General features: G+C 40.5%; 1 protein-coding gene across 1 annotated transcript in view; it reads right to left on the bottom strand.

Annotated features, from left to right (window-relative positions):
• The window catches only part of LOC140243280 (26S proteasome non-ATPase regulatory subunit 11B-like), a 63,206-nt gene extending 44,321 nt beyond the window's left edge, over positions 1-18,885 (bottom strand). Inside the window, exons 1-3 of the mRNA XM_072322949.1 lie at positions 18,769-18,885; positions 5,931-6,032; positions 854-978 (exon numbers count right to left, since the gene is read on the bottom strand). Of these exons, the coding sequence (XP_072179050.1) occupies positions 854-978; positions 5,931-6,032; positions 18,769-18,847 (306 nt within the window). The 5' untranslated portion in view covers positions 18,848-18,885. The remainder of the gene's footprint in view (positions 1-853; positions 979-5,930; positions 6,033-18,768) is intronic.
• Between the last annotated feature and the right edge of the window lie 223 nt (positions 18,886-19,108).

Raw genomic sequence — 19,108 nt, 5'->3', positions numbered from 1 at the left:
GCTCTCTACTAGGGAATTCCCAATCTTCTTCACACACACTTGCATTATGTACTTACTGCACATGTGTCACACACAGCATGCATCATACAGAAACATGTACAAACCTTCGAAATACAACACACACATACAATGTAGCAGAACCACATACATGTACCAGTTCACAAATGATTGTGACACACTCGCATGCAAACAAATGCAAACATTCATTAAGAAACACATTCTTAATATCATATTGGCAAAAAATCTTCTTACACATAAAGATGATTCTATCACAAACATCGCCAGGTTATTAGTATTAACTGAAACGTGATCTGTAGTCCCACATGTACAAATTAGTGTCGTTTTTAATGCTAACTTACATGTATATAATGAGATATCAGCTATAACAAGGAAAACTGTTAAGACCCGAACTTCTCGTTACATCCAGTTTTCCCTGTATATTCACTGCTTCATACAGCATGACTTGGCTGTACTTTGTCTGGATCCAGAGAAGCTTTTTGAAACTTACTCATTTGCCCTTAGCCCCTGGGAGCCACATTACAAGAATCACTCCTAAAACATTGTATCCCCCAATACTCGAAAATGATTTCTGGCAAGTTTGATTCAATGAGATCATCAATTTAAAAGTTTGCAGACAATACATGATGACAACACACATTTGGATGATGATGAAAAGCAACTGCAATAGCCTACTTGATCCCTTGGCTGCTGAGAGCTGAAAAAGAAAATAGACAAAATGCCTTCGAAAAGCCTGTAAATCACACACAAAAAAAAGGGGGGGGGGGGGAGAAGCAATGGACATTAATTTATAGTCATTGAGCCAGAATAAAATTGTATATGGCGGTAGACATACCTCTTCGCCTGTTCCAGCATTCATATCCAGGAACAAGTCTACAAGCGCACGGACTAGTTTTGCAGCCTTAGCCTTGCTGACCATGACCAGAAACGGGCGGGTAAATTTGATGAGTCCTCCCAATTCTCAAAGAGAGAAGGAAATATGAAATGTTGGAAGAATAATGAGAAGGGACAAGAAAGAATGAGAGTAAAAATATTTGCAATATTACAGCTATCTAAACAACTATTTCTATGATAGATAAGATACAGTGATTTGTAGATGAATACAATTGTTAGCAACTGCTAGCAGCTACATTTTTATCACGCCAAGAGCTAACAAGAGACCCCAGGGTCTTGTGCTCACTTGAGTATTGCAAATTCACCTTTCAGGTATTCTTGCAGACTCTTAATTACTAGAGTACATTGGAAACTTGGGGAGGCGGCAGCTTTGAGAGCTGGAGGCATGGTGTCCATTTACATATTCCATCACTCTGGTAAAATTACCTGCCAAGTACATTGTACTTTATACTGTATATATGCTGTTATTTTTACGAATGACGAGGTCACAGACATTTTCGCGAGATGTTGTTTTCGCGAATTGATGCTGACGCTTACGTTAATGCTCTATCAACAAAGCGCATGGAGGCATTTTCATGTGTTGTTAAATTTGTGATCCAACTGTGATTCGTGAAATTCGCAAAAATTAAACCCTCGTGAAATTCGCAAAAATTAAACCCTCGCGAAAATAACAGCTTACACAGTAGAAGGTTGGAATATGCAGTTTTGAAAACAAAATACTTAAAGCTCTATCACCTCCAATTCTAGAGAAGAATATTACTGAATATTTCTTAAATCCAGTCCAAAAATAAGTCAGTCTGATAACAAAGAGTAAAATCTTACAAATTCAATGGCAAAAATTCCACTGAAATCGGATCAAAACTAACGAAGTTATGAAATTTTGAAGATTTGCTTATTTCTGCAAAACAGTAGATATGAATATGCCAATGAGAAAGCTGACCATGTCATACCCTCACAATTTTTCTATTGCTTGTGTACAAAAAATGATGAAAATTCAATGTTTTTGTCATTGAAGTCTAAAACATGATGTTATTCCTGGTTGAATAACTTAAGTATAGTGTTCAGTTGGATATACCAGGATTTGAGCCTTGGGCATAATTGCGTTTGAATGAAAAACTGGATATTCCCAAATTTTATGTACAAAATGTATGGTAAGTTGTGAGGGTATGACATGCTCACTTTGCCATTTGCATATTCATATTGACCGTTCAAGAACCGTTTCCTGAAAAATGAGCGAAATTTCAAAATGTCATAACTTTCCCATTCTTCACCCGATTTCGATCAAAATTTCACCATTGAACTTGTAATATTTTACTCTTTCTTATCAAACTAAACTATATTTGGACTGGATTTGCCCTTTAATTTAGGAGGTTTGGGGCCCCCTTGGGCCCCCAAGGAAAGCATGTTGCCGATTCAAACATTTTGAGATCCTTAACCTCTAGGAATGCTAACTAGTACTTGCCAAGTTTGGTGAAAATCCATTATGTTGTTTTCAACAAGAAGATGAAAATGTACAATTTAGGTCTGCATTTGGACCCCCCCCCCCCCCCCCCATTCCCTGATTCTGCAATGAACAAATTTTGAAACAACAGTCATCAATATACTGACTCATTGTATTAACTCAGCTCAATCACTTCTGGTTCTAGAGAAAATCTTTAAAGATTCCTTACTGGGAGTGGGGCGGGCCCCCCTGGGGCTCCCAGGTGAGGCATGGTGCCCACTTGATGGAATTGAGATGCTATCTCGCTAGGGATGCTACCTGCCAAGTTTGATGAAAAGTCATTGACATGAGGTAGAAGAGGATGAAAATGTACAATTTAGGCCCCATTACAAAGTAGGACCTCTCCACCCCCTTGCCCTGGATCCCAAAGGGGGGGGGGGGGGGGGCACCCCTGATTCCAACATGAACAAACTTGAAATTACATTCATCAATGTACTAACTCATAGTATTAACTTAGCTCTATCACTTCTGGTTCTACAGAAAAAGATTTTTTAAGATTCCTTTTTGGGGGGTTTGGCCCCCCCTCTCCGGGGTCCCCAGGTGGGGCATGGTGCCCATTTGAACAAATTTAGGTTCTATCCCCATAGAGAGGCTACCTGCCATGTTTTGTGAAAATCGGTCATGGGGTTCTCAAGAAGAAGATGAAAATGTAAAAAATTTACACATGATGCACAACGGAGCGATTGCAATACAAAATTGTAGCTCACTTGAGCCTTTGGTTCAGGTGAGCTAAAAATCTACAAACCTGAATCGATCAATAAAAAGAACCTGTCAGCTCGCAGGAGTTACTCCAGTTGCTGGAACAAATGCGAATGCATTGTTGGATATCGCATGCAGGCTCTCCTATTATTACTTATGCATTGTATACAAGTGTAGTCTCTTTTAAGACATCCCAAATAGAATACAATGTCAAACCCGTAGATCTCGAACTTTTCCAGGTATATCGAAATACACGTTCACAATCAACCCTCTTTTCATCCCATGCAATGCAATCTGTGAAATTCTGAGATTTTACCATGACCTTTGCCAAATGATTTTTTTATCCATTTCTTCACTGAAATAATAATAAAAGTATTCCCTTAGATTACAAACTGTAATTGTAATGCTCACTTCATGTACAGTTTTAATTTCATTTTGTTACAATGGCATGACTGACAAGCATCAAAACAATTAATTGTAATCAATCCATCAATCATTCTGCAAGATAAATGAACAAATGATACATGTACCCATAGACTCCAGGGCCCTGTTGCATAAAGAAATAGAGAAAAACTCGGGTTAGAGGCGGGTGCCTACCTGAGTTTTATGGTTAGTCAATTTCTCTGGTTCAAAATACTAAGGTTATGGTTTATCAGCCTTCTTTTATGCAAATAAACTTGGACAAGGATAAAATGCGGAAGTGCAAGTGATTTTCTCAGTTTTACACTCCGCGCGCAGCTAGCGATCACCGCACGGCTGTCTAGTACAATGTACATGTACTACAGTTGAACCTCTCGTATCCGGACAAGTCGGGACCGGGGCTCATCCGGATAAGGGATTTGGCCGGATACGGGAGACTCAATGCTTTATATATGTACATATACATACACATGTACTGATGTAGCCCATTGTAGTACCACATGTAGTAATGTGTATACTGCAACCTTTTCATTGTTACATTTGGGGATGTTTCGGGATGTTGAAATGTCTGAAGGTAAGCAATTTGGAAGGAAATTTGATGCAATGTATGTTAATCATATTGGAAGTAATATGTAATTCATGTGTGTTTGGGTAGGAGTTCTCAAGGAGTTGGGAATCCCCCTTTCTTCCCGTAATTATTGTAAAAAAATCACGGCGAGATTGCGTCCGGATAATAGAGAGATCCGGATAAAGGGAGGCCGGATAATAGAGGTTCAACTGTACATGTACTGTATAATACAGTACTGTATACGCTATATATTTCGCGGGGGTTTTATTTTCGCGAATTTCGCGAGTCGGGAGCTATTCGCGAAATTAATAACACGCGAAAATATTACCTTCCAAAATGAATCCATTGATGATACGAACATTTCAGTACTAGAATACCATGTCACGGCTTACCGAACAGACCATACTGGCTAAGCTTGTTTACGCACGTCCACGTCTAGCCTACTTACGAATACTGTAGAGAGCCAATCCAATATCGCAAGGGGACCACTCGTCAGAAATCTAGCGCGATGGACTTAACCACTTCAAAAATGTTGAATTCTAACTTACTAGTTCGCAGAGTTTGGCAAGTCTTTTTCATGCAGTGTATAACTAGTATCATTCTTATATGCTAGTAAGTTGAAAATTCACACTTTCTTTGCCACTTCATATTTTCTCTGGTCCCCCAATCGCGAATTTAACCACTCGCGAAAATGTGTGACATCGGCAATTCGCGAAAATTTATGTACGCGAAAATTATAGCGTATACAGTATCCCGCGCTGTATGCTGCCATGCCACACAAACATGTCGGTACGAGTACCGGTACAGTACCGCGGTATGTCCGCTAGCGAGCCTGCTACGGGTGGTAAGCTTCCCGATAGCCAATTTGGTTCTAATAAGTTTTCAGAAATAAGTTATAAAGTATATGAATTTATCTGTGTTTCTGGTGCAATACGGCCTAGTCTGTTAATGTTGCAGCTTCTTGCAGTAGGACTAGGCCTAGGCCTAGGCTACCTCTTACTATTGAATCTACCTCTTTGGTGCTAACTTCATTCACGTATCTGAGGGCTCTAGGCCTGTTAGAATTTAGAACTAGAGTCTAGGCCTAGATCTAGTTCCTATGTCTAGTGTCTAACGTTAGAAATAAGAATCTGGAATACAGATCCAGAACATCTAGATCGATCTACATTAATAAGGGTGATGCTAGAACTAACAGTTAATTATAGAACTAGATCTAGGCCTAGATCTAGTAGAGTCTACTAGCTGTTCTACTGCCTCTCCGACTCCTGTACCGAAATCTTCCCAGAAATGAATGAACAAACAGTGCGCAGCAGTTCTCCTAGTCCAATTCCACGCTAGCTGAATTGTTTCCAGAATGGCAGCCTTAGTAGCTCTAAGTGAGTTTAACCAGAGAAATTTAGATTTAACCTTTGGTCAGAGAGCTAAGGTTAAATAACCTGAGTTTCTTGAACATCAACCTGAGAAAAAAACTATGGTTGAGCTTTATGCAATAGAAAAACTCTGGTTAAAAATTCTTAACCAGAGTTTTTGGATTTAACCATGAAAAAACTCTGGTTAAGGCTTTATGCAACAGGGCCCAGGTTAAACAGGAACAGTAATATGTGATACATTGTACATTGTATTACATCTAAGTAGTCACATTTCTTGCTGCTCAAGATTTTCACTTGACAAAATGGCCTTTTTTGTTTCTTTGTTTTTCAGGGTGATCCAAACTGTTAAATGAGAGTAACAGCTACTGAATCGAAACACTGCCAAATTAGATATAAACCTATCCACAGTGGCCACCTGTCTACACAGGCCAACTTTTATGGTAATACATCAAATTCTTACCATCTGCTTGTTTAGACTTGGCGAGAAGCTTGCCCAGCTCTAAAATACTCTGCTCCTTCACACGCACTCCCTCTTCATCTGCCGCTGGCACATCTTGTTTCACTGCAAGTAAAACACCAGTGCCATTAAAGCATACCCACCTGACAACATTACAGCAAATCTCCCATTAAATACATGTACATAGGATATCAACAATGAAAGTGATTATGAAATATTCTTATGAGACCTGCTACACCAAAAGGATCTGAAAGTCAAGGGAGGTTGTCTTTCTGAAAATGACATGACATTATCACCTAATACTCTTCAGCTTAATTTCGTAACACGACTCATAACAGTACTCGGGTGTTGAGATATATTGATGATTTTATGTGACCATGTCGAGAGGTCTAGGAAATCAGCATTTCGAGAAAACAGCCTTCAAAGTTTTCTTTCTGACACAATCATGATCAGGGGGAGGTAAGACAGTTCTCACCTCTTGACAATAGAAGGTCCGCTCATAGCAACCTTCGTGATGTTCATTCAAGCTTAGCGCCAGCGGTTTATGCACCACCAATCAGTAACAAGGATGCCATGCACAGACCATTAAGATTACTCCCTCATTGCTAGGGGTGGAGTCTATCTGTGGCACTAAATCCAAATCTTCAGACATGTTTCTGTTCTGTTGAAAGTCAGAAAATCGTGGCCTAGAAAAATGCTACTTTCTTGCCTTTCCTCTGATAATTTAGGTTCGAAATTTTGGAAGATCACAGAAACATTAGACTACAACATTACACGTATGCCAACAACAGAAATTTGATGGTTTTGACCGATTTTGATGATATGACTTCAAACTCAATTTTCTCTGCTATGCTGCCAGTGACTTTCTAATCCTTTTGTTGTGGCCGGTCACAAACACATGTTATACTACGTTACACATTCTTCAACTCTAGAGCAACATGTGACATGAATCAATATGAGTTAATTTTAGTCTATAGTACAGAGTTTCCAGCACTGGAAAAAAAACTAAATACCCTGATTCTTCCCTGATTTTTCCCTGATGTCTTAAAATTGCAGAATTATTTCAACTCATTTCCAGTTTCACATGTTTTCTATGTTGTTGCAGCGATCTATTTGCAGTATAAAACACTGGTCATCCAATGGATATTGTTTTGATATGCAACAAAGATAACAGAGTCTGACTGACTACTTCGATTTTAGGGCCAATCAAAATTCCGTGACTTTTCCCTGATTTGAGGCATTTTTTATCGAATTTCCTGACTTTTCCCTGACTGGAAAAAGTAAAACAATTTTCCCTGATTGGCTGGAAACCATGGTGCAAGGGAGGATCATTTTTGTCCTCCCTGACAATGCAGAATACATGACTGATCATCACACTGTATGATGATTAGTCACATCAGACTGCCATACAGTACAAATGTACATGCTTTGGGGAAAGGTAGCTGTAATGTATACAATAAATATTTTCACTGTATTGTGCAAATGCATATTTTGCAGCTATGACATGTCTAAAAGTGTTATCAGAGTATCCATGTGTTGTCTAAATATTTTCTCACAGGCAACTGAATCAATACATTGTATCAATGCATAAGATTGTGCATTTTTAGTTTTCTCTTATGTACATACATTGTAACTTAAACTTCCTTACATGTTCATGGAAATAGAGGAGAGCGGAAATTGAATCACTACCCATCCCCCTCCACTACCTTCACAAAGGTTGCACAAAGTTTTGCATAAAGTGGAGGAAGTGGAGGGCGGAGGAGCTTAATAAATGAGGCAGTAACAATGGCAAGGTGGAAGGAGATGCAAGGTACTGTTCAGGAGGGGCAGAGCAAGATCGGGTTTCCTCAGGGTGTGTGATGGTACAGCAAGCAAGGTAGGAAGGGTAGGAGGGATTTGGCAGTGGAGGTTGTCAAGGAGAAGGAGGAGTACCAGTTTGCAAAGGCTGCACAACAGGGGGTGTGGACTTGGTGGGAAGGGGTGGAGCAGAGGAAGGTGTTGTGGAATGTCCTCTGGAGCTGTGCGCTTCACGATCAGCTCCACCTTTGATGTTTTGCCTTCACCAGCGAATCTGAAGAGGTGGGGCATTTTGGAGGATGATGGATGTAGGGTTTGCAAGAAAGCAAGGGGGTCGCTGGAGCATTATATACTGTCAGTGTGTGGAGGCTTATTGTAGGCCTATACATGGAGGCATAACCAGGAGCTGAAGGAAATGGGGGGAGTGGCAAGGGTGGCAGCGGAGGCGAGAAAGAGGAATGTACCCCCTTGGTGAGAGGAATCTATTTGTAAAGGAGGGGTCAGATGCGGTAAGAGAAAGAAGGGCCAAGGGAATTATGTTAGAGGAATGTTAGCAGCGGGGGATGATTGTAAGGTGGGGTGGATATAAAGGGGAATCATACAGTGCCAGAGGAGGTGGTGGTGACTGCCCTGTGGCGGGACATGGGATGTTGGTGGCTAGTTCTGTGCACAGGGTGGCAGTGGTAGAACTGACTGTGCCATGAGAATTGAGGATAGATGAGGTAAGGGAAAGACAGTTAGATAGGTATGCTGAGTTGAGGGAGGAGGGTGAGAAAAAGGAAGGGGGGGGGGGGGTGTGAAGAGCAGAGGTGCATATCGGTACTGTGGAGGTTGGGTGCAGGAGATTTGCTGGACAATCGGTAAGGAAGTAGAGTGATGGGAGTAGGTGGTAAGAAGGGGGAGAGGTGGGTTTTAAAGAGGATTTGTGGAGTCAGCGGAGACAGGATCTACATGGATTGTTGAGAAGGTGTGGGGTGGTGGTGGTAATAATAGGGGGGGGGGGGGTGTAGAGGGAACCGTGGTGATTAATACCCCTTTCCCGCTGCCACTCTCGGTGAACCGCCGTTGGATTCCCTGGTGAATTCACCGGGGAACCTGCGGTGAAAATTTCAGTGCTGTCTTTTCACACCTACGACAATGCTCTCTGTGAATTTTGTTTGCAAAATTCCCCTAGACGTGTTTACTGCTCGCACCGCGGCCGATTCCAGCGGAAGTGTGTAATATGGCGCGACATCTCACGCGCTAATTTGAACGTGATACTTTACTAGTGGTTCGTACTCCTAATTCTCTACCTCTCACAGAACTTAACTCCAAAATAGTCAATTCAACTGCAACATTCAACAGGACAAACGACACGGCAACTCAAGTACTAATCTCAGTTTTGCGCAGCACTTATTTGTATATATATGGCATGTGTACAATACAACACGATCCAATACAATGCTGCTGTACGTCACACGATCAACATACTAGTCGTGTGTATGTTTACATACACGCATTACGTGCGGATTAATTTGGGAACGCGCGCTAGCTAGCAAAAAACATGTGCATGACCGGAAACAAAACATGACCTTTGACATAATCTGCATATTTCGCCTGGTGTTTCACCGCGACAACCTTTCACGCTGGGCGTTCTAGGTGAACCACCGGTGGTTTCCCGTTGAACTATCGGTGTTTACCCAGGATGCTTCTCGGGTAAAAATTGCCCAAAATTTAATCGGTGTTTCACTTAGGCTTCCCCTAGGTTCCAACCGAGTTTCGTTTCATACTGCGGGGTTACCCGGGTGCAGAAGATTTCCTTCAGCGGGAAAGGGGTACAAGAGTGATACAGTGGGAAGGTATCGATGGCATGAACCATTGGCTGGAGGATTGTGGTGACACCTATTAAGAATTAGTGATGGTGACATTGATAGTCCTTTGACAATTCAGAGAGCTGCTGGGAAGTATTTTGAGATGCCATGGGAGTGACTGTGTAGGGAATCCCAATGCAGTACAGGTCAGTCAGGGGGAGGTGTCAAGTACTTAAATGGCCCACACCCTGGTGATCCCTAGTTTGCTGCTGACGACCCACTGGCATTGACAGAATTTACACCTTACCGTTGTTTATCCTTTCCAATGGAATCCCTCTTACATGCCCCCTTAAAGGAATGTGGGGAGGAGACGCCAAAGAGCAGCTAAGTGCAAATTCAACAGACTATATTAAAGCTTCCTTTAACAGAGAGAGAGAGAGAGAGAGAGAGAGAGAGAAAGAAAGAAACTGAATGGTATCATCAAATTAGGACCTAAAATATAAACCATTGAACATTCAAGTCTCTCAACATTCAAGTCGCTTCACAAAGTAGTGGTATTAGTTACAACCAAGTACATGTACATATGTAGTCAATCGGCAGATGCAATGATGTCATCACCTCATAAAAGTCTCCCATCAAACTGTATGCAAATCTTTGCTTTTGAATTTCCTTTGTTGGCACATAAAACCAATAAAAACTTGTAAATGGGTCAATCCATGTCAAATCAACGAATATGCTTGTAACCCAACTCCCTTCAATTTTCTTTAAACTTGCACAAAATGTTACTCCAAGTGTCTGACAGAGGATTCTGAAATATTTTGCCCCAAGGTCAAACAGCTGCTAAGATATGGCCTCCCTTACCAACCAATGTGTGGTTGAACCGAATATGAATAACATTTGCAATTTTTTACTGACCAGTGTAGCCAAGTATGCGTTACAATGTATATTGTTTATTTTCGGTAAATTGGAAGAACTTTATGCCATGAATGTACACACTAGTACACATGTATGATGTACTGTATACATGGTTGCTCTAACGTGTATACATGTACACAGGTTGACCAGATTAGTGGAGAAGTTTCTATTTGGTATAGCTATGATACATGCATGTGAAAGGAACATACATTATAGCTCACCCAATCTAGAATAATCTAGAAGTGCCTACATATTTGGCTGAGTGATGCAATACATGCACTGTACTTATGGCCCAACGTGATTGGTAGTTATTTTTAGAAAGTCAGGGTTCTGGAAGGCTTTTGAAGTCACAAGTATGTACAAGTATGTAGAAGTATGTACTCTATGTAGCCCCAGGTTGGAGCGAATTACAGAACATTCAAGACAAGGTGAATGGATCTACTTGTACAGTATATAAGCCACAAAAATTCTGAGGTAGGCAGAGTACCCAACACCTATCATGCTCTGGAGAGTTACGTCACTTCTGGCTCTGAAGTGACTTGTTACAGTCAGTCCTGTGTTACCTGCTGACTTGCTACATTTGTGGAGATAAGGCCTGGGAGGCACATTGCCTGGGAGACATAGTGCCAGTGGAAAATTGATTCGCCTATATTGGTGACTGACTCCATTCTCGTGTCACTGGACAATGCTATGTCAAAGCTGTGATGGGATGGATTCCTAGCGGGATATTATTTGCTGGACTTCCATTCACGCATTGACTGGACACGGTCATCATAATGTCTGGACTCCACACGCGTTGCTGTGGATTAGTGTATATAGTATGGATTTTACCTTGGATAACCTCTGTCTATTGATTTACGTCGCGGGATCATTCATCGGTACACTGAGGATCATTCACCTGTGCATTGAATATCATTTTTTGACAATTCCGGGGGATTACATGGACGTATACATGGTTTATACCGATTTTCAGTGTGTCTCAGTTTAATATCAATGGTGACTTTAAGCTGATAATTGCAAATTACTTTCCCTTTATGTTCAATTTTGAGCTATAGATAATATTAAAAGTCATACACCCATTGCCATACAGTGGAAGTGTCTTCCCTGGGCTGTTGTAAAATCTCTGCCATTTAACATTATCTCCCTTGAAATATCGACTGGTTTTTCCATGAAATTCATGTCCACCTTACCCCCGATGTTCACGATAGGCAGGGCTCGACACTAACAGTGGCCCGGGGCCACCAAATACGCACGTTGGGCCACCAAATTTCAGAAATGAAGAAGTTGGTGGCCTGATCGGGCAACCAAAAAAGGTCGGATGTATGCCTTTGGGCCACCAAAAATAAAAGTTAGCGTGGAGCCCTGCGATAGGGTTATCCTATTAAATAATGGAAGTCATTAAAAGAATGGGGAAAAAAGTGCATAAGGTGATAAGCACAATCAGGGTATGCAATCATGATTTTCTCACTTTAAAAAATTGTAACTTCTAAAAGAATGCAACAACTGACTTCAAAATTCACATGCAGCATGCTGAGACATCAATAATCACATGTGGTAATACAATAGCTAATTTCTTCTCATTTACTGTTAATTATGAAAGATTAATTACCAAAAAGTCCCCCAAAACCCACGTAATGCATCAAAAAAAGCATTTTACAACTTACGTAAAATCAAAATTTGAGGTCCGATTTTTAAGTCTACCCCTATGTGTTTGGTATCAAATTAAAGGACAAGTTCACCTTCATAAACATAAGGATTGAGAGAATGTAGCAATATTAGTAGAACACATCATTGTTTGAAAAGATCGCCAGCCTTGCTGTAGATTTGCCTGTTTATGAAATGTTTGCAGATACACTTTTTTGTTTATAACATTTTTCGAAGTGCTCATAACTGGTATGTTTTTATTCTTTTTCAGCATTCCCTAAATTTACCAGAATGTCTGGGGGACTTTCCATTCAATTCAATTTCAATTCAATGTTTTATTTCATTTTTCGACAAAAAATATAAACATCACTTTTTTGGTAACAGAAAATAAGGTGCGTAAACTATGTAACATGAAAAGAATGTACAATGATTGTATCACCTTACAATAATTATACACTATCATACAACTCAAGTGATTAGAAGTAACTAAACAGTATGCACAATTCGAAAAATGGAGGGACCCACTAAAAAGACAAAGCTTGTAGAATGTGGGCCCCTCAGAAGAAAAAACATCAGTTGAGAACAAAATAAAAGTCTGGAAGCCCACTAGAAAGAGAGATCAACAAAAACAATATTTAGAATTAAAAGCTTGTGTGGTGAACTGTATGAATATAGATGTATACTTCTAGTCCTTTTTCATATACTAACCATGGAAATTGGGATGCAATGATCAATAAGAGATTATATCAATGTGTGATCATAAAGGTACGAGGAAACCCCCCCCCCCAACCTCCTCCCGCTGAGCGAGATTGTTGGCGCTAACGAAACAATAATTTTTGCATGCATGAAAAGTCAGTTTTCTTTTTTTAATTACGCATCCCCCCGCCCCCCCCCCCCACCTCCATAGGAAAAAGTCCACACTTTGACAAAAGGTTAAATTTATTGTTTTCAAGCTACATGTTTCTGTGTTTTGTACAATGATGTACCGATATTAAAGCCTTTTGTTTTATTGAAAGTTTTGAGCTTAAAAACATTTTATGCCAGTTCTGATATCTACTCTAGGCCTACAGAGCATGCCGTTTACGCTTTTAATGGATGGGTGATATAATGATGTTTATAACGAAAGCTTTGTTGGAAAAGTTGTGAGACATTGACATTATATATAAGTGGATGGATTTCTTTGTAAAGTTCCTTCTTTGCCACGTTTGTACAACTTGAAATGATCTAAGAGGAAAATGGAAGAAACAGAAAGAAAAAAAGAAAAAGAAAAAAGAACAGGAATATTAGAATAAAACAGCGGAGGGCATATTGATGCACATGAATTTATTTGCACTGGATCTATTCTGCGTTTTAAATGTTTTTGATTGTACATCAAAGACCTCATGAATCATTCAATTCAGTACATTATGAATAATGGCTATTTCATAACTTGTATACAGGGGAATCCTGTTCTAACGAGATCGGATAAAATGAGAATTCGCTTATATCGAGATAAATCGTCCGGTCCCAAATAAATTTGCACGTTAGCCTAAATGGAGATTTCAGCTATTGCGAGATAATTTTCGGGCCTGAAAACAAAGAAAAACAAAGATGAATTTGTGCGGATATAACAACAACTTATCTTTTTTTAAGCCGAACTTAACAATGGGCAAAATCACACTTTATTTCAAAACCGGAAAAGGTTAATTCTCCGTAAATTATCTGAACTATCGTTTTGTGCAAACAGACTAACATAATTATGCCAGTGCCCAACAGAAGCAATCAAGGTGATGACGGCGCCACAAGTTCATAAAGTCTATTTCTGAGGGCCGTGATGGAACAGCATCGTATAGCTATAGCCTTCGCTATTTATGACGAAATGTTATTACAAACGCTACGATTCGAATTAACGTTATCTAATGGCTTAAACAAGAAATAAATTTAGCAGAGTGTTTACGTATCCGAAATGTTTCCAAAGATACGCAACGAGAGTATCTGTGAGCGGCGAACACAGTGAATTGTACGTTTTGGGAGAAATTTTGAACATGTTCAAAAATCCTTTGTGATAAGAAAGAACTACTTGTTAAAATTAAAACTGTTCTTGAGTTTGATTGCAACCGTTACCAAGCCCTGACAAAAGTTAGAATCTGCTATTATTTGCTGCTTTTGCAAACATTAGCCGCTCAGTTAGATACCCATTTACGTATCTTTGATAAGATAAATTGAATCAAATGTCAAAAAATTAAAATACGATGGGGTTGTATGCTAAAATTTTAATTAAGTCAACTCTAGCCTATCGAAATACATACAAGTACTACATTGTATTTCACTCGATTTTGCAATCCACAGTTAGCCGGTACGTGTTTTTTGTTTTCTTATAAAACGGCATTGACTCGTCAATCTCGTCGGGTAAAACATTCACGCAACGCATGCATTCAACCTGATGCATCACAACCGGGAAGCTGTTTCTCTGGAAGAAATAAAAAACTAGAGTATAAATTGTGGTGTAAACTTTCACCATAGTACACGTGGTTTGTATCAATAGTTTGTCATAGAATGAGAGATAAATTCGGAGTTTACTCACAGCTTTCATCCACGCGAGTTACGCTAAAGGCAGCGTTGAAGCGCGTTGATAGCGCAATTATACTTTACCTTTAGTTGCATAAATTTTGCTTTATCTCTCTCTCTTCTCAGATGTGCAGATTGATCAGCATGAGTTTTTATCATGGCTACAACTAAAACACTGATCAATTCAGTGCTTATTTACGTCGATGTAGGGCAATTTGTCAATCAGTTGCAATGAAAACATCTCGACGGAAGAATTTCATGAATTTGAATAACAAAGCAGTACCCGCTGTATGCTATAAGGATTAGAACCAACACTTGCTGTCGGGCGAAAGCTCGGTGGTCTAGTGGAGATGACGCCTGTCCGGTGATCAGGAGGTCGTAGGTTCGAATCCTGCTCGAATATGTACGCCCATGATTTTTCATCATGGCTGCTACTAAAACACTGATCAATTCAGTGCTTATTTATGTCGATGTAGGGCAATTTGTCAATCAGTTAATGGTTATTATATTTGTCAAATCTGAAATATTTGATAACATGTGTCTGGAACAAAAATAATTGTATTATCGCGAGAATGCTCTCTCATTTTCCTGTCGCATTTCTCTTTGTTCTGTTCATCAATATGACGTCGTCATAATAAAATGCAGGTAACCCAATTTTAATAGAGCATTTATATATAAAGTGTACATTCCACAAGCGTTCGGATACGAGGAGAATCCGGATATATAACGAGCAAAATCACCCGGAACCGACGATCTCATTATAACGGGATTCCCATGTATCTACACTATTTTCGCAACTTTAAATAAGTAGACCCGTCTTCCACATAATAATGAATACGACACATGTCAAATGCAGCACACTTACACAATAAAGAAAATGAAAAATAAACCGAACATGAATGTGATATTTTGATTGTTCGAATTCAGACACGGAAATTGAATACAATTAGAACATCCACCACACCGTATACTGCCGAAAATTTTTGTTTATCTCAGCCTCGGCACACGTGTTGGCAGACATGCCCTTTGCTAGTTAGCATCATTCAGAAAAGGACTTGCATCCTTCAGAGCCTTACAATGTGCAGCGCGCATGCCATGTATACTATTATAGTGAGCGGCTACTAGTCAGGGGTGAGCGGTAGCCTGACCAGACTGCTGTGCAAAGCACAGCAGTCTGACATAGTATACTAGTGTTTAAACATTGTAAACGACCGTCGCTATTGATGGCAAAATCACATGAAATGTCTTGTATTTTGTTTGATTTTAACATAAAGATAATTTTTACCACTCACATACATCGTATTTTGCTGATGGTGGAGTTGAATTTGGTGTTTCATTGGTATCCAAACCTTATTGTTGAGTTTTTCAGAGTAGATTGTGCGGTGGCATCTTTTTCTTTGAGAGCTTCACAAAATCAATGAACTACCATGCATGCGCAACCGGAAGTGGTGGCGTTTTACGTACGCCCGTGCATTTTGTGTGTTACGCAAAGCGCTCGTATCCACGCGTGCTGCTCCGGCAATGGTTTGACATTTGCATGTGTCACTTCCACTCTCCGAGTAGCTCATGAATACTTGCGACTACAACGTAGCTCATGAATATTTCTGACTCGCTACGTTGTAGTATACGAGAGTGACTGTAGCTCATGAATATTTCTGACTCGCTACGTTGTAGTATACGAGAGTGACTGTAGCTCATGAATATTTCCGACTCGCTACGTTGTAGTATACGAGAGTGACTGCCATTCAAATAACACGCAGATTAGGAGTGAGCAATACGGACGCTTACAGACCTGATTTTAGTCACGGATTTCGGTGAGGTTTTGACGTAGTTAAAAAAAAAATCGCATACCGATTATTGAATGAATATCATAGATAAGATTATGGGGATTCCTTATATTTTAGTTTTCTACAATTAATAAAGATATTCATGAAGGAAACGTACACCCACCGCTGAAAATGACGACGTTTACTATGGAGTAGACGTGCAGCCGCTGTCGCGAAGCGACAGCGGCTGTGTGTAACGTTAGTTAGGGTGAGCGGTAACTACACGCAGCCGCTGTCGCGAATCGCGACAGCGCTGCACCTCTATTCCTTCGCGGACGTTGTTATCGTTCACCGTTTCCTTCATGAATATCTTTATTAATCGTGGAAAACTAACATATAAGGAATTATCGTAATCTATGACCATCATTCAATAACCGGTATGCGATTTTTTGTTTAATTACGTCTAAAACTTACCGAAATCTATGGCTGAAATCAGGTCTGTAAACGTCCTTACTGCTTCACTCCTCATCTGCGTGTTATATGAATGGCATTCACTACTACAACGTAGGTAGTCGGGGCGAAAGTGATGAGGTAGTCGCATGACCCCGACTAAAAAAGGTCAAATCATTGCCGGTGCAGCGCGTGCGGATCTACTACACAAGTTTTACGTAACACATGAAACGCACGGGCGCACGGGCGTAGGTAAAAAGCAACCACTTCTGAATGCGCATGCGTGGTAGTTTGTTGATTTTTTGAAGCTCTCGAAGGAAAAGATGCTACCGCACGATCTATACTCCGAAAAATTCAACAATAAGGTCTGGATACTAACAAAACGCCGAATTCAACTCAACAATCAGGAAAATATGCTGTAGGTAAGTGTTGCAATTATATTACTCTTAAAATCATAAAAAATAAAAGGTATTTTATGTGATTTTGCCGTCAATAGTGACGGTCGTTTACAACGTTGAAACACTAACACATGTCAGACCCTGTGCGCAGCAGTGTCTGGTCAGTCAGGCTAGGTGAGCGGTAACTGCGACCAGCCCCAACGTGCAGCGTTGGGGCTGCGCCGTTTTCGCATTCAGATCTTAATGTTGTACAAAACGGGTGCCGTTGCGGCGCTATATTTCCTTAATTTTTCAACAAAAACTACTAGGAATACTTACATGGGTCGATTAAACCTAAATGATTCAAATCGGCGACTTTTTGATGCATTTCGTTGCTTATGATGCAGAAAATGTTGTCTTATAAGGCGAATTGTCTTCAGCTCGCCGATGCTCACTAACGTTGCATGCTAGCCTTTGGCAAGGCCCTCTCGCTGTAACGGACGAGCGAACGGACGAGCGAAGCGAGTCGCGCTACCTTACTCGGCTGGGCTCTCTACACCACGCAGCGAGAGGGCCTTGACAAAAGGCTACGTATTACTCGCTACATGCGCAGATGCTTACTAATGGATATACACGTTCAAAATGGTAGCACGGCTCTACCATTAGGGAAGGCCGCTTACTCCTAAAAAAATGTGGAAAATTTTGCAGTTTCCAGATAAATTCGTGAAAAGAACCAAGGCAATGGGGTAATGTGTATTTCATTTTTTATTGTCACTGTGTTTATGATAGAAATTTACCCGTGATTTACTCGTGAAGTCGCCGTATGTGGCAATAGGGAGTTGTTCGTGGTTCTCACTTTAGCGAAACTGCGGGGTAGCCGCCAGGACCCCGCCGCATAGCGGCGCGGTCTCCGGGGCTAGGTGAGCGGCTACTAGAATCTAGTATCGCGCGTTTATTCCGTTATTGGACTTCGTGAACAGTTGGTATCATACATTTGGAAAGAGCAATATCGCCAACCACGTTTCACATGATTGAATCGGGAAGGAGATAATTTGGTAAAGCTATTCACAATAAAATATCAAAGTGAGTGGTTAACTAGACTAGTCAGGCTATTGTACCATGCCTGTTTTATACACAATACATGGCCACCATATCATTATTAGACCGCTGTCTCCATTTTAGATCTATATTTTAAGCAAAAAAAAAAAAAAAAGAGAGAGAAAACCTTATGAGCTTACTAAACAGTCAACACACAACAGGCGACTATCTAGACTATAGTGGCTCTAGTTCTGTTAGTCATAACGTTATGCGTTAGACAGCGATGAAGAGACAGACACTTCACTGCAAAGCGGTACATTCAAATGCTGCAGTGCGTGCGGCTGCAGCATGACCAAGCAAATCATAGAACGTCCCATGACATAGTAGCCTACCATTTCTGAGCTAACCATAGGGATAGGCCTAACCCATTCTATGGGATCCGAAATAGATATTCTGTAACATTTTCATGTTCATTCACATGAATGATCCGTGCCAACTTATAGTCGAAAATACGAACCAATGCTGTGAAACAATGCCCGAGCCGCAATTTCGTCACTTGAAACGAGAGTAACTGCTTTCTGAAATTCGTCCTCCATTGTAATGCTCCGTTGTGATGAGTAGTAGTGGTCAGTCCAACAACACGTTACACTATAGTGTCATCAAAGATCTATACACACTCCGTCCATAAGATGGCCAACTCTCGGTCGAAAAGTGAAACGCTGGTGAGGAGTGCGCCAACTAGCGTTCAGCGGGGATAGATTTCAGCGGGTGATGTTTCCAGGCCTAGATGTGGTGCCTGAGCATGCACTTTCGCGATATGTTTGTGTGTACGAAGTCAAGAAAGAAGGAATTTCTTC

The sequence above is a fragment of the Diadema setosum genome, chromosome 20, assembly GCF_964275005.1.
Source record: "Diadema setosum chromosome 20, eeDiaSeto1, whole genome shotgun sequence".
NCBI classification, from domain to species: domain Eukaryota; kingdom Metazoa; phylum Echinodermata; class Echinoidea; order Diadematoida; family Diadematidae; genus Diadema; species Diadema setosum.
This window is presented reverse-complemented; position numbering and strand designations above follow the sequence as displayed.